Below are 12,602 nucleotides of genomic sequence, written 5' to 3' on the forward strand. Positions count from 1 at the left end.
CAGCTTCCCACAGAAGCCACCCCTGTAGCTCCTCCGCTACCGAAACCTTGCCATACAAACCCAATACCGGGCAGCAACAAAAGAAAGCTAAAGACAGAAGAGAAGGTTTAAGTATGAGGGTTTTTTTTTTTTTTTTAAAAAAAAAGGCATAAAAAGTGGTTACTCAAATACTTTTTCTGAGATAAGATCTGTTTTTAATTATTCAGGGGATTATCCAACCTGAATAGATTAACTGAGTACAGTTATGACTGTGTTGTCTACATGCAGCTCAAATCTACCCTAGCCGCTGTTAAGCCAGAGCCAATTAGCCCAGCTTGACCTGAGCTTGCCCTGCAACTGACTGACTGCATAGTTACCCCCCAATAGGGTATCCTCTGCTTCCCATTTTAATTGGATTTTTCCAATAACTGTTTCTGATCGTGTTTCCTGAATAATGGAAAACTGCTTGTTCTTTTCCTGGAAAACCCCAGCAACCTTTAAAAAAAGGGAAGTTTGACTGCAGAGGACCTAAAACTTCAAATTAGAGACTTTTATGTTTTTCACTCATAAACCAAATTTGTTTGGCAGCAGCAGGTGAGGTTCTGTGTGAAATCACTTTATCAAGTTAAACTTTTCTTCAGGAAGGAGAAGAAAATTTACAACATTTAAAGGACAACTTTTTAAGATAAAAATTTATGCTAAATTTATGCATCATAAATGATTAGAAAAGATGAAAATATTTTCTTACTGACTGTAGTAAATGTTTTAACTTGTGGCAGGTACTAGGGTAAGAAGAACACCATCATCTACAAAGTCCAGTGCAAAAAAAGTGAAGAAACGAAACCCATGGTCAGATGATGAATCCAAGTCTGAAAGTGACTTAGAAGAGAATGAGCCCGTGATTATTCCAAGAGACTCTCTGCTTAGGAGAGCTGCAGGTACCCAAGCTTTTGTGAATTGCGCATTGTGACTGAAAGTTTAAATTACAAACCTGCATTTTCCTTTGACCATAGCCTTCATTTAGAACTTCATCTCCTACAGATAGCTTGCACTACATTTTCTTCACTGTGCGGTTAGTGAAAAAACTCTTAATGTCAAGACCAGGAACTTAAGAGTTGATATGAAAGATTTTGTAATTTGGTCCAGAAATCTTTTCCCTTATTCTAAACACTAGAGGAGAAATTACTCACAAAACTAGTGAATTATACAAGAAATAGACAAGATAACACAATTACAAACAAAAAAGTTACTCTAATGCAATTATACTGTCAAATAAGGCCCAAAAGCCCAAATGGCTAGTAAAAATTTATCAAAAAAATTCTGAACAGTCCATGAAAAGCAAAAATATCAGAGACTGAAAGTTTGGAAAATATATAAATATTTGATAGTTTAATAAAAACACACAGATTTTTCTGGAAAATTGTTGATCAATTTTTCTTGATTAGGAAGAATGTTCAAATAATAGATTCAAGAAAACCTCAATTTTAAGTGAAGGATTCTCATTCCTTAAAAGTACTTACACAGTGGTGTCATTATAATGCCGTTAGCTGAAGGTGTCTGAGCAAGCCACAAGTAGTGTTAGATGTTTGGTAGCACTTTAAATTATGTCCCTTTATTCTTCCAGGCTCAAACAAGTTTCTTTTCCCCCAGCCTTTTGTCTTGTATACTCTGAGGCAGGGGTTGTTTAGTGACTTCCACTTTAATTTATTTATGTGTTAACATAAACAACTATCCTGAAATGTGTATATATGTGATATTTTTTAGCTGAGAGGCCCAAGTACACTTTTGACTTCTCAGAAGAAGAAGATGATGCCGATGATGATGATGATGCCAACAATAACAATGATTTGGATGAGCTCAAAGTAAAAGCCTCTCCAGTTACAAATGACAGAGAGGATGAGTTTGTTCCCTCAGACAGTTTAGAAAAAGATGAATATGACTTCTCCCCAGCTAAATCAAAGCCATCTCCAGAGTAAGTACTGTAACTCAGCAGTATTTCTTTACTAATAATTTTCTTGAATGCAGAAGTCTCTGAACAAAACTGAGAAACATCAACCTGGTACTACTCTACATGTACCATGTAAAGTAAAATTTATACATTTCTGGGGAGGAATTCAAGCATATGTTATCTCAGCCTTGCAATTGACCTACGCAGAGGTAAACATGACTTACAAAATTATGGTACGCTGTCAGTAATACCATCTGTTAAACTGCATTTTGTAAGATTCTCCGTTTTCCATCTTGTGCCAGTCTGGTACACAGAACTATTGAAAAAAAGCAATTCTGTTAATTTTAAATGCCTGAAGTTCGTGACTGAATGGTGACATTAAGGGTTTGACTGCTGCAAGCATATACAAAAATGCTAGAAATGCTTTGTAGTACTAAAACAGGAATTTAATCTCATAGGGATATTATAATGTCTACATACTTCAGTATGTAGTTAATGCAATTCATACATTTTCTTTTTCCTGTTTGGAAGTAGAAAAATGTCTCAAGACAAGAAGAATCAAGATTTTGGGAATATCTTCTCTTTTCCGTCTTACTCGCAGAAGACAGATGATGGTGAGCTTGTTTTCACTGATCTATTTAATCTTATAGCAACTGTTAGGAATATATTAGGGAGTTTGTGGTATACACAAACTTCACACAGTTAGCGTGTGTCTATAACAGTAGTTATAGAAGGATGCCCAGATTTCTAAAGGGGAAAGGGGAAGGAGGTTCTGATCCTCAGAGGAACAAAGCTTGTATCATAGATAAGAAAGTCTTTTTTTATACATATTTATATACAATATATATAAAAAAAGACAGTACATCCATAGCCTAGTTGTAGTATCAGAAGCACTTTTTTGAGCTTAATTTTGACTGTAATTAATATTGATGATTTAAAATATGCAGTGAATCTTATTCTAAACATACTCTGTGATTGTAGATACAACAAAATTGGACAGTGATGAAGAGGATTCTGCTCCTGTTTTCTCATCATCTTTTGCCCCAAAACAAACAGAGAAAATTCCAAGTAAAACAGTAGCTGCTAAAAAGGGTACGTATAGGATTGTCCTGTAAGCCAATCCATTTATTTAAAACTCACCTCCTCCACCTTTGCATTGTCTCTTCACATCTTCAAAGTGGGAACTGCATTCGTTTATTTTGAACTCAGTGAAATTCAGCATAGGGTGTGAACTTCTTCCAGCTCCTTCATAATACTAATTTATTTCTTTTCACTGACTACTGCAGTGTCAAAACTTAATACTTTCCACATATGGAGTTGGTGTTCAGCCTTTGATTTGTTTAACTAATGGGAGGTTTTTACCCTCAGGGAATAAGTGAAACATGATGACTTTGGGGTTGAAGATAGTCTTCTATAATGGTTCTAACTTACTTTAAAAGGAAGGAGAGCAAGGGCAAAGGAGGAATCCCCAAGAAATATTTATGTCCTAAGTAGGCTATCACAGTAAGTTCCACTTGGCACAGTTGTTTTTCTTCTTGAAACGGAGGATGAAAGGCTCTCCTCAAACTTCAGAGGTGTAAATTCTTTCAATTATTAGTCAGGCCTTTGGAACTGGCATCTTGCAGGATCTTACATTGCGGAATTAAGGACAATTCCAAGAAGAGCGTGTTTGTTATTTAGATTTGTTTCTGTGGCTGTGCTTGGGTATTTGTAGGAATAAGGTTTTTTTGCTCTGTCTACCTTGGGGAATATTGGTTTATCGGTTGTTAGTGCTTCTTTTAAGAGAAAGACTTTCACTTGTTTCTAAATGTGTTTTAAAGATTATACTAAATACTTGCCATAATCAATGGTGAAAATGATGTTTATTCTTACCTAATAGTAGTTTAAATAGGTTGTAAAATACAGTTCTTAGGACATGATAGGCTGGGGATTTTGTTGCTTTCAGATCTTTCTTCCTGTATGTCTTTCAGATAACTTCCTTTTTTCTTGCTCAATCTTCTGTCCTCTAAAAGCATTTTTTTTCCTGTGGTACCATGGCCTTTGTTTTTTACAACTTCTTTTGACCAACTTGCAGCTGAACTTAATCTGCAAGAAAGCAGACAGTTACAATAGTTAACTTGCTCTCTTAAAAATAAGAAAAAAATATCTTATGTTATATATTAGGTACCAGTGAATTGCAGCATCTTTTCATCCTCTGCCCCATTGCTTCCCTATTTCTAATCTCTTTCTTGCTGCATTGTGTCTAATCTAATTTGTAAACTGTTTGAATCGGTGAATGTCTGAATACTTCTCAAACACCTTCAGCTAGTAAAGTTCTATAATACAATGAATGAAGATTGTTTACAGAAATAGCTGGTCTCTAATAGAATAGTCTTTTATGTTAAACTTCTGTACTGTAGTAAATACAAGAGAGAACTGTGTATGCAGTAGCTAGGCATGGATGCAATTTGACATTCAATCTCTTTTTCCCTCTCTGTTTTTTGAAGGCCTGGATGTGACGAGTTGTCATTAACCTAACTTGAAACCTTAAAATACAGCTGTGATGTGTTTCTGAGTTTCTAATCAGCCTTTACACTCACAAAATAGGTATAAACAGGCCAGGTTCTCTTTCAAGCAAAAGTTAAATTTTTGCCTTCAGAGTAGGGACACAGTCTTCCTCTCAGCGTGTGACAATATGACAGGTTGCTTTCACCAGTTTTCATCTTTTCTCCTTTGCCCAGATTAGACATGACCACAGTTTCATGATCACAGTTTGACAGTGCAGTGATGACCTAATATGCTTAGTTCGTTGGTCATCTGGTATCCTGTTAGTAGTCTCCTTGATTCTAATCTTCATGCCCTGTATCAGCAGCACCTTCAAAACCCATTTTCTGGTATTGTAATATTCCATCCACTCATCCTCACACTGGGAATGCCTATTGTGTGGCTGAAACAATTGTTCCAGAGTTGTTTGATTTTCCATGACTTCAGAGCTTGGATTTCTAAGGATGGAAAGCTGAAACTGAAGAACCGTTTGTTGCTATCTGTACAGCCACATTCCCTTCTCAATGAGAAGAAATAAAGGAATAGGTATGAGTTCAGCTTCTTTTCAGACTTCAGTCAATTTGAGATGAAATCTCTTGACCTCTGGTGTTCACTACAGAGGATCAAGAAACTGCTGAGGTTGCTTTCCATGCACTATTCGAGAGGTCTGTGGTTCTAGTGCTTTATGGTAAGCCTCAGGGAAATTTGAAAAGCAGTCTTACTCTTTGATTATAAGCAGCTGCTCACCTTGATTAGCACAGCCAGCTGTTGAAATTCTAGCAGTGAAACATATCCTTTGCATCAGCTGTAGGACTGATACCATTCCTGAACTTCCTACCAAAAACTTGGGCTTCTTGAGAGCCGGTGTACATCGACCCCACTGCAGACTTCCATTTCATGTCATGAATACCTAGTGGAGAGCTTGACTGAGCTGATTGCGGCCTAGTTGCTGTCAGAGATCCTTCCCACTTGTGCAGGCATTAGGTATATAATCTAAGGTAGCAGTTCAGAATCCCACTAGAGTTAGTACAGAGGGAGATGCATGTTCTGGAAGCCATGGACACTATTACTTTAGCCACCAGATAACAATTAAGAGGTTTGCTGTCCTTTGGACTTGGTGTTCTGCAGGCAGACTTCACAGGAGTTGACCAGTGATGACAGGCTCTGTTTCAAGGGAAGAACAAGTCTAGTGTTTGTGGCAGTGTGTCATACCTCTGTTTCATTCCCCAGTTATTTCCTTCTCCCCAGTTCCTTGTTTGTCAGTGAGAAGTCTGCCCCTTTTCTAACATCAGTTAACAAACTTGAGGACTCGGGGCCAGCTGAAGACAGTTACATCTCAGGCTGTATGTGCTGGGTAGTATTTGTCAATGGAGCACACTTGGAGCATGGCTTCTGTCTGGTATGCAAATTTCCCATTAACAGCATGAGGAACTGCGCAAGGCACAATTACCTGGTCAAAACATACACAATACTGTAGGAGGATGTCTAAACCTCAGCTCCTGGTGTTGAATGTTACCTAGATCTAAAATGGATCCATTCTACTAAGATTCTCCTGGTCACAATTTCTGCTTGTCATCTTCAAGTTGATGAAACTTCTGAATCTTTCCCTTCCCTGCCCCCTAGTCTATGTTTCTTATGCTGGAAAAGCTATTTCCTGTATGAAGGACTTCGTTGCCTTATGGGACCTAAAATCATGTACCTTCAGCTAACACTGCCCCCTCCTTTACTGATAACTAGCTACTTACTTTTGGTGATGCTTATAGAAAGTATTCCTTCTGCTTTCAGTTGCTGTGTACTTTTTCCTGCTTACTGGTAGGTCTTTGTGGCTTACTTAGTTTTACTTTATGCTAATACAGCTGGTTTTTCCCAGTTGAGATACCTAAAGAGAGCTATTTCAGGTTGCTTTCACATATGGTTCCTGACTTCCATCCTAGGCATTGTTGCTTCCCTCCCCACGTCTTACCTGAAATGCTGCCATAGCCAACACCATTTTTTTCCTATCCATGATGCCAAAGAAGGCTTTATTTTTTATATTGTCAGGACCTGATACTTGGACTACCCAGTAGGTATTATCACAAAAAGCTGGAAAGGCGTAACTGTCTTTGTGCAGTGACTCTCCAGTGGGTAGCAGTTTAAGGCATCATAGCCAAACAGTTTGTGGAGACACTCTCTTCTTGTCTGAACACATTCCTCTAGTGATACCATACATGAAAGCTTGAGTTCTCACAAATGTCCACATTCCTGGTAGCTGGAGTGTTTTCACATGCATCTCATCATCTTTGAGGTATTCGTGGCTGATTGATAGAGTGTAGGTCAGTAGTGTATCTGAGGGTTCTGCAAAAGACTGACTCGTCTGTAAGCATTATAGAACATGTTATCCGATGATCTTAAGGGTCTTTTCCAACCTAAATCATTCTGTGATTCTATCCCTTATCACCCATTGTGTGAACATAGCAATGACTGTCTTTTAAAGATGGCAAAACTAGTTGCATGGCAGTAATTAAAATTCTTTAAGAAATCCACAGATATGTCCCCTTCCTGTCCTTTCTGCTTTTGCTGAAGTTCCTTTTCACTGAGGTTGACAGAAAACAATGTCACGGAGTCAGATGCACTGTCTCTCAAACTCCTGCAGTAATCATGGGGAAGGTTGTCCTGCAGTTATACCACTGTGAAGGCAAAAATGTCATAAGCAGCAAGCTGTATCTGTAAACACTGTAATGTATCCAAATGTGTTTAATGTATCCAACTTGGAGAACTTCTGTTGCTGCTGTAGTTACTGGTAACCTGTTCTGTGCTCAAAAAGATGAAAAAGTATTTAATCAAAAACACTGGAACTTACTGAATGCACTGATATATCTCGAAGTATGACAAAGGAAACCTTCTGTTTATTCCACGCAGTTTTAGCATAAAAGTTGAAGTATGTTTTCTCCAAGTGCAGAAACCTCTCATCTTGTTTTAATATCTGCCATTTATGCTGTAATTGGAGTATCTAATAAAATTTAATACTTCTAACCAATATGTGAATTTAACATATTTAGTATCTCTAACTTCTAACAGCAAAACTAGATGTGCCCCCTAAACCTAAAAGAGCTCCCAAGGCCAAGAAGGTGGAAACTGTAAACTCTGACTCAGATTCAGAATTCGGCAACAAAGGTAAGAGTGTTGGTGCTGTGCAGTTCAACACTCACGTCTGTACTCTCTGTAACACAGGTTCACAATCACTTTTATGAGGAAGCACAACTAGCGTCTCTAAAACTAGAATCACATTGATTTATTAGTAAATTAATCGCTAGTAGATTACTCAGCCATGAGCCTTTTCTGTGACAAATAGAGCGTACTGACTTTTCTTGACAAACAATGCGTGAACTTTTTATCTGCCCTTCACTGTTGGGAATGTATTGAATAGTTCCAACCCCGCCCTTTTTGGTTCATCAGTTCTACTGGATACTGCTTATTTACTTTGATGTCAGCTTTTTACAAGACAGTAAAATTCTGGTAGTAATTCTAGTAAATAGTGTTTTCTGTTTTTTTTAAACCAATTCTTTGGTATCCCAGTTCTCCATTGTCAGAGCCCTCACAACACAGCTCACCAAGCAGTGTAGTCAGAAGAGCCGGTAAAGGATGTGCCAGTGTTGATAGTTGAGGTTAACAGTAAATGTACTAAATAGTAGAGGCGAATTAATGCTGTGTAATCAGTACAGAAGGTGACTGAGGACTTGTAGTACTTCAGAAGTCTCAAAGTCCTTGATCTAATGAAGTTTGTCCCTGTCTTGAACCGACAGCTCGAATTGCTAGGGTGAATGGTAACTTTGGAAGAAGTATAAAAGATTTAAAACTGAGAAAAGAAGATATATTGTATTTTACTGTATGAAGAAGCCTGAGTTGAAGCTAGATTTGAACTTTAACATGTAGACATACTAAAGTAATTTCACTAGGTTTTCTAGGAGGGGGAAAAAAAAAAGAAAAAGAAAACAAAGTTAAAGCATACTCTCTCACCTAGGAAAAGGTAGGGGGGCAAAGAAAAGGAAAGCATCCAGTTCCGAAAATGAAGGTGAATACAACCCTGGGAAGAAAACACCTAAATCAACACCAGGCAAGGTCAGTTCCATCTATGCTCTTTTCTCCTTGTAAAAAGAACCTAACGGAGTACTTTACATAAAAGGTACATGTTCTTATTATAGGATGCTAAAATGATAATGGGGTTTAGGTGTGGTTGGAAAGTGAGACATTAGAGAAGATTTCCTTCAATTCTGAATCTTAAAAGGGAAAACGTACACAGCATCACAACTGATTTGTCTTGTCTTTTTTTAAAGAAATCCAAGAAGGCTGCTTTTGACCAGGATTCTGATGTGGAAATCTTTCAGTCAGGCTTTGCCTCCGAAACTGCCCCAAAGCCACGGACAGGCCGGGCTAGAAAAGAAGTTAAATATTTTGCAGAGTCTGATGAAGATGATGATTTTGATATGTTTAATTAAGTGCCCAAAGAGCACACAAATGTTTTCCAACAAATATCTTGTGTTGTCCTTTTGTCCCTTCTGTCGCAAACTTTTGTACATTTGACTTATTTTATGTGATAATGTAATTGATGGTTTTTATTATTGTGTGTAGGCATTTTAACATTTTGTTCTTACACCTACAGTTTTATGCTCTTTTTTACTCATTGAAATGTCATGTATTTGTCTGACTGGCTTGTAGAGATGTTCTAGACAGCTGTGCTAAAGCACATTTTAATTGTCATGGTTGCAAACAGCAAACCTGCTTTTTGAAATGAAGTTTAAACATTAAAAAAAATGGAAAACTACTGTGTTTGTGTGTGTGTGTAACTTTTGGACTAGAGGGACTACTTCTACACAGCTGTTTGGTTTTTTTTTAAAATAAATATATTTTATTCTTTGCCAGGAGACTCCATGGAAAAAGGTAAACAGTATATGAACATAGAAAGCATTGTTAAACAATCTCAATGTACAAACAGAGCCAGTGAAAGTACATCACAGACTTGCTAGATATATAAAAAAAAAAAAAATCCACTAGTGCTTTAAATGAAACCTAAGAAACTGACACTTTAAATCTGTTAACCATTCTACCACAGTTTTCACTCTGCTTCATGGTGATTTAACAAGGCCAAGAAGGCAGATTCTCTCCTTGTGTTTCTGGAATTCCTAGCTGTACTTCCCTAGCACCTGGAAGGCTGGATAACCCAGCTAATTCCTGGCAGTCGATCCTTAAGGAAATACCCTAGACTCATCGATTCGAAAGCTGTAAATGAGTCTGCTGGTTATCATCCCATGAAGTTTCCCTAATGGCTTGTGAACAAGTAAACAAAAACATGGTAACACTGAAAAGTGTTTCTGCCTTGGAGGCTATCATTACTGTAGAAATGTAGTAGTTGATTGTGTAGCTAGGTCACCAGCCAGGTAAGAAACCACTTCTTTAAATTTTAAAGTGACATTAACAGTGGAACAAATGACATCTGAGTAACTGATCTGGCAGTTAATGCTGACACTGATGTCTTTTCTGCTAGTGCAGTGAATTTTTGTATACTTTTTACAAGGAAGGAGATGCAAACTGAGGGCATCAAAGACAAGTTTTCATATTAAACTAAAGCAGATGGTCCTTTAAACTTCCTTTTCTGGATGTGTACAGTAGTCCATTTCATATGGTTGGTGTCTTGATCGGTTTAGGTATGAGAGACAAAAGGAAAGCACCAAACATCCAGTATAGAAAGTACAGCCATACATTTGTATGTACAAAGTCATCAGAAATGCAACCAGAATTTAAAGTTTGAGATCTGTCTTGTCACCATGCGGTCTTGAACGTTCAGAGGAGAAAACAGAAGCTTAACTATTTTTTTGCATGAAATGGCTGATTTAGAGTTTCAAAAGTTTGCATTTTCTAGTTTTAAGAGTTTAAACAGCAAGGAGTATATATCGATACATATGAAAATTTCTTGGTCCTTGTTGAGTTTTTATCTATATATATATACATATATAGATATATATTAAGTCCAGAAACTAAGCAGCAGTAAAAATGTTTTTCTTGCTTTTCATCCCTGTACGTAAGGTATTAGGAATGTCTGAAGTAGCTGGAAAATGTCTTATTGCACCATAGGGGATTGACTGACACTGCTGTTATCCACTGAACTAGGTGAGATACTAGGACTGTGTTCTGCGGTATTTCCATTTGAGGTTGGTGTCAGCGGTTCATGTCCTTCAGAGTTCTCCAACATTTCCTGAATAAGAGGTGGCATGGATCCAGGAATTTCCATTTTCAATGTAATGACACGTTCTGCACCTTTAAAAAGAAAACAAAAAGTCCTTTCCATTAGTAAGATTCGTACAATTTCCTTTTCGTTAGCATCATCAGTAGTAATTTCAGGGTATGTTATTTTAATGGAGTTGGTGTCTCCTTCTATAGTTCTTGCATACAAAATTATGTAAGTTAACTACTTCATTCATTACAAGAAAAAGGAGTTAGATGAATACTCCTTAACAAATTAATTTAAAATGACGACATAACAACTGATATTACAATACAGGTAAATTGGATGAACTGCTTCTTTTCATAGAAGGAACAAAAATGGCATTAAGTGATACTGAAAAAAAAAAAATTCAACTGTGATCACAAAGATGCCTTCATAAACTGGAATATACTTTACTGTTTTTAATCTGTACTGGATCTGCAAAGACTATAGAATGACAAAAATTCTGGCTGATTTGTGTTAAATAGGTGAGGCGAATCCTGTAAGAGAATTGCAGCGATGTAAGTCAGAACATTTCTTTCCCATATAGAAAACTGTGAAGTAAGAATCAGAGTTTAACAAACCATTGTTTTATAAGAGAACAAATTCAGGCAAATGGATACTTTTTTTTTGTGAAGCTTCCTTCTGTAGTTTTCAGGCATCTTCTCTTGTGCTAATTAACCACAAAAGTACACAGAAACACTAACACTGTTTACATCTGACTTAACTGAAGCTAACTGTTCAGTGTTTCGCCTTGTCAAGGATAAAACCGGGTATTTTTATATAGAGATGGCTTTGCAGGCTAGTGTGTGTAGGATTAAGCAAAATTACTCCATAAATCCTGACTGCTCAGACTGTGAGCCAACAACTACTACTAGTTTTGGGGGAAAAAAGCCCCACAAAGCCACAGTAGTGCCTGATGCTCCTAAGATGTGTTAAGGCCGCTTGAACATGGCAGGCACCTCACAGTTCACTCGTAACTTGCACACGACATCAGCTGGAAGCACGGTGCTTGGCTGGTATGCAGCGGCACAGCATGAGGGGAAGCCTGCATTTAAAAAATGGCCAAGACCCTGCCTGACACGGGGCAGTTAACTCTGAGGGAACTGCTCAGGGATTAGTAAGTTACTACAGGCATGGGAACCCTTACATGCTGGATGGATAAAACTTCTCAGTGAAAAGAAGGGCTACTATCGGGGAAAGCAGGACAGTTCAGCTGCTGCTGCTGCTGCTGCACGCTGCTGCTGCTTAGTGATCGGCAAGCAATGTTCAGAAAGCCCTAAACCAGTCAGCAGTAACACTTAAGTTAAGCTTAAGTAAGTACGCCATTCTGTTGTAAACAAGTGATATAGCTGAAGGACTGAAAGTAAGTTAATAAACATTCAGCTACTGAGTGGTGAGGACCATAAAGAGACAGGAGTATTTTGGAATTACACCTCAAATAAAGTGAGGATGTACAGTAAAGATTCTGTTCCACACCGAGGCATGAATGTGCTTTATGTGTTTTGCTGGTGATGGGAAAAAGATTTTTCTTATCAGGAGAATGTCAGACAATTTATAGCCATAAACCTCTGAGTTCAAATATCTGGTCCAACATGTTGCACAGGGTTCCTGATCACCTTAAAATTTGGGTCTAATGGAATAGGAATCTGGGCTTTTTAAAAGTGAAGAAAGGCAAGAAGAGCCAACAAAATTAAAGAGAAAATAATAGTCTGGTTATTGAAGAAACATTCCAGAGGAGAGAACCTTTGGATATATTCTGCTTAGCCGTGCTGCTGCAATGTCCATGCTGGAGAGAGCACACTGTCAGTACCAGTGGTAACTCCAGAGTGGAAGGGCACGCTTATTTATGTTCATGCCTTAACTAAATCATCTACTCTGGCAATGACCAACTTTCGAAGTGAATGCTGGTTA

The 12,602-nt window shown here is 37.7% G+C and overlaps 2 protein-coding genes across 3 annotated transcripts in view; one reads left to right on the plus strand and one right to left on the minus strand.

Moving 5' to 3' along the window:
- Positions 1–758: 758 nt before the first annotated feature.
- Positions 759–9,251, plus strand: LOC104077459 (DNA topoisomerase 2-beta-like; the record flags this gene model as incomplete). Its single annotated transcript, XM_009578712.1, has 6 exons — positions 759–917; positions 1,744–1,951; positions 2,459–2,541; positions 7,508–7,603; positions 8,434–8,548; positions 8,764–9,251. Coding segments are annotated over 5 exons (563 nt in total), but the record flags the coding sequence as incomplete, so codon positions are not given.
- A 1,043-nt stretch (positions 9,252–10,294) lies between these two features.
- Positions 10,295–12,602, minus strand: part of RARB (retinoic acid receptor, beta) — a 69,554-nt gene continuing 67,246 nt past the window's right edge. For both annotated transcript variants that reach the window (XM_009578694.1, XM_009578702.1), the window contains exon 7: positions 10,295–10,741. In XM_009578694.1, coding sequence (XP_009576989.1) covers positions 10,545–10,741 — 197 coding nt within the window. In that variant the 3' untranslated portion in view covers positions 10,295–10,544. The remainder of the gene's footprint in view (positions 10,742–12,602) is intronic.

Source organism: Fulmarus glacialis, unplaced genomic scaffold (genome assembly GCF_000690835.1).
Source record: "Fulmarus glacialis isolate BGI_N327 unplaced genomic scaffold, ASM69083v1 scaffold15260, whole genome shotgun sequence".
Lineage (NCBI taxonomy): Eukaryota > Metazoa > Chordata > Aves > Procellariiformes > Procellariidae > Fulmarus > Fulmarus glacialis.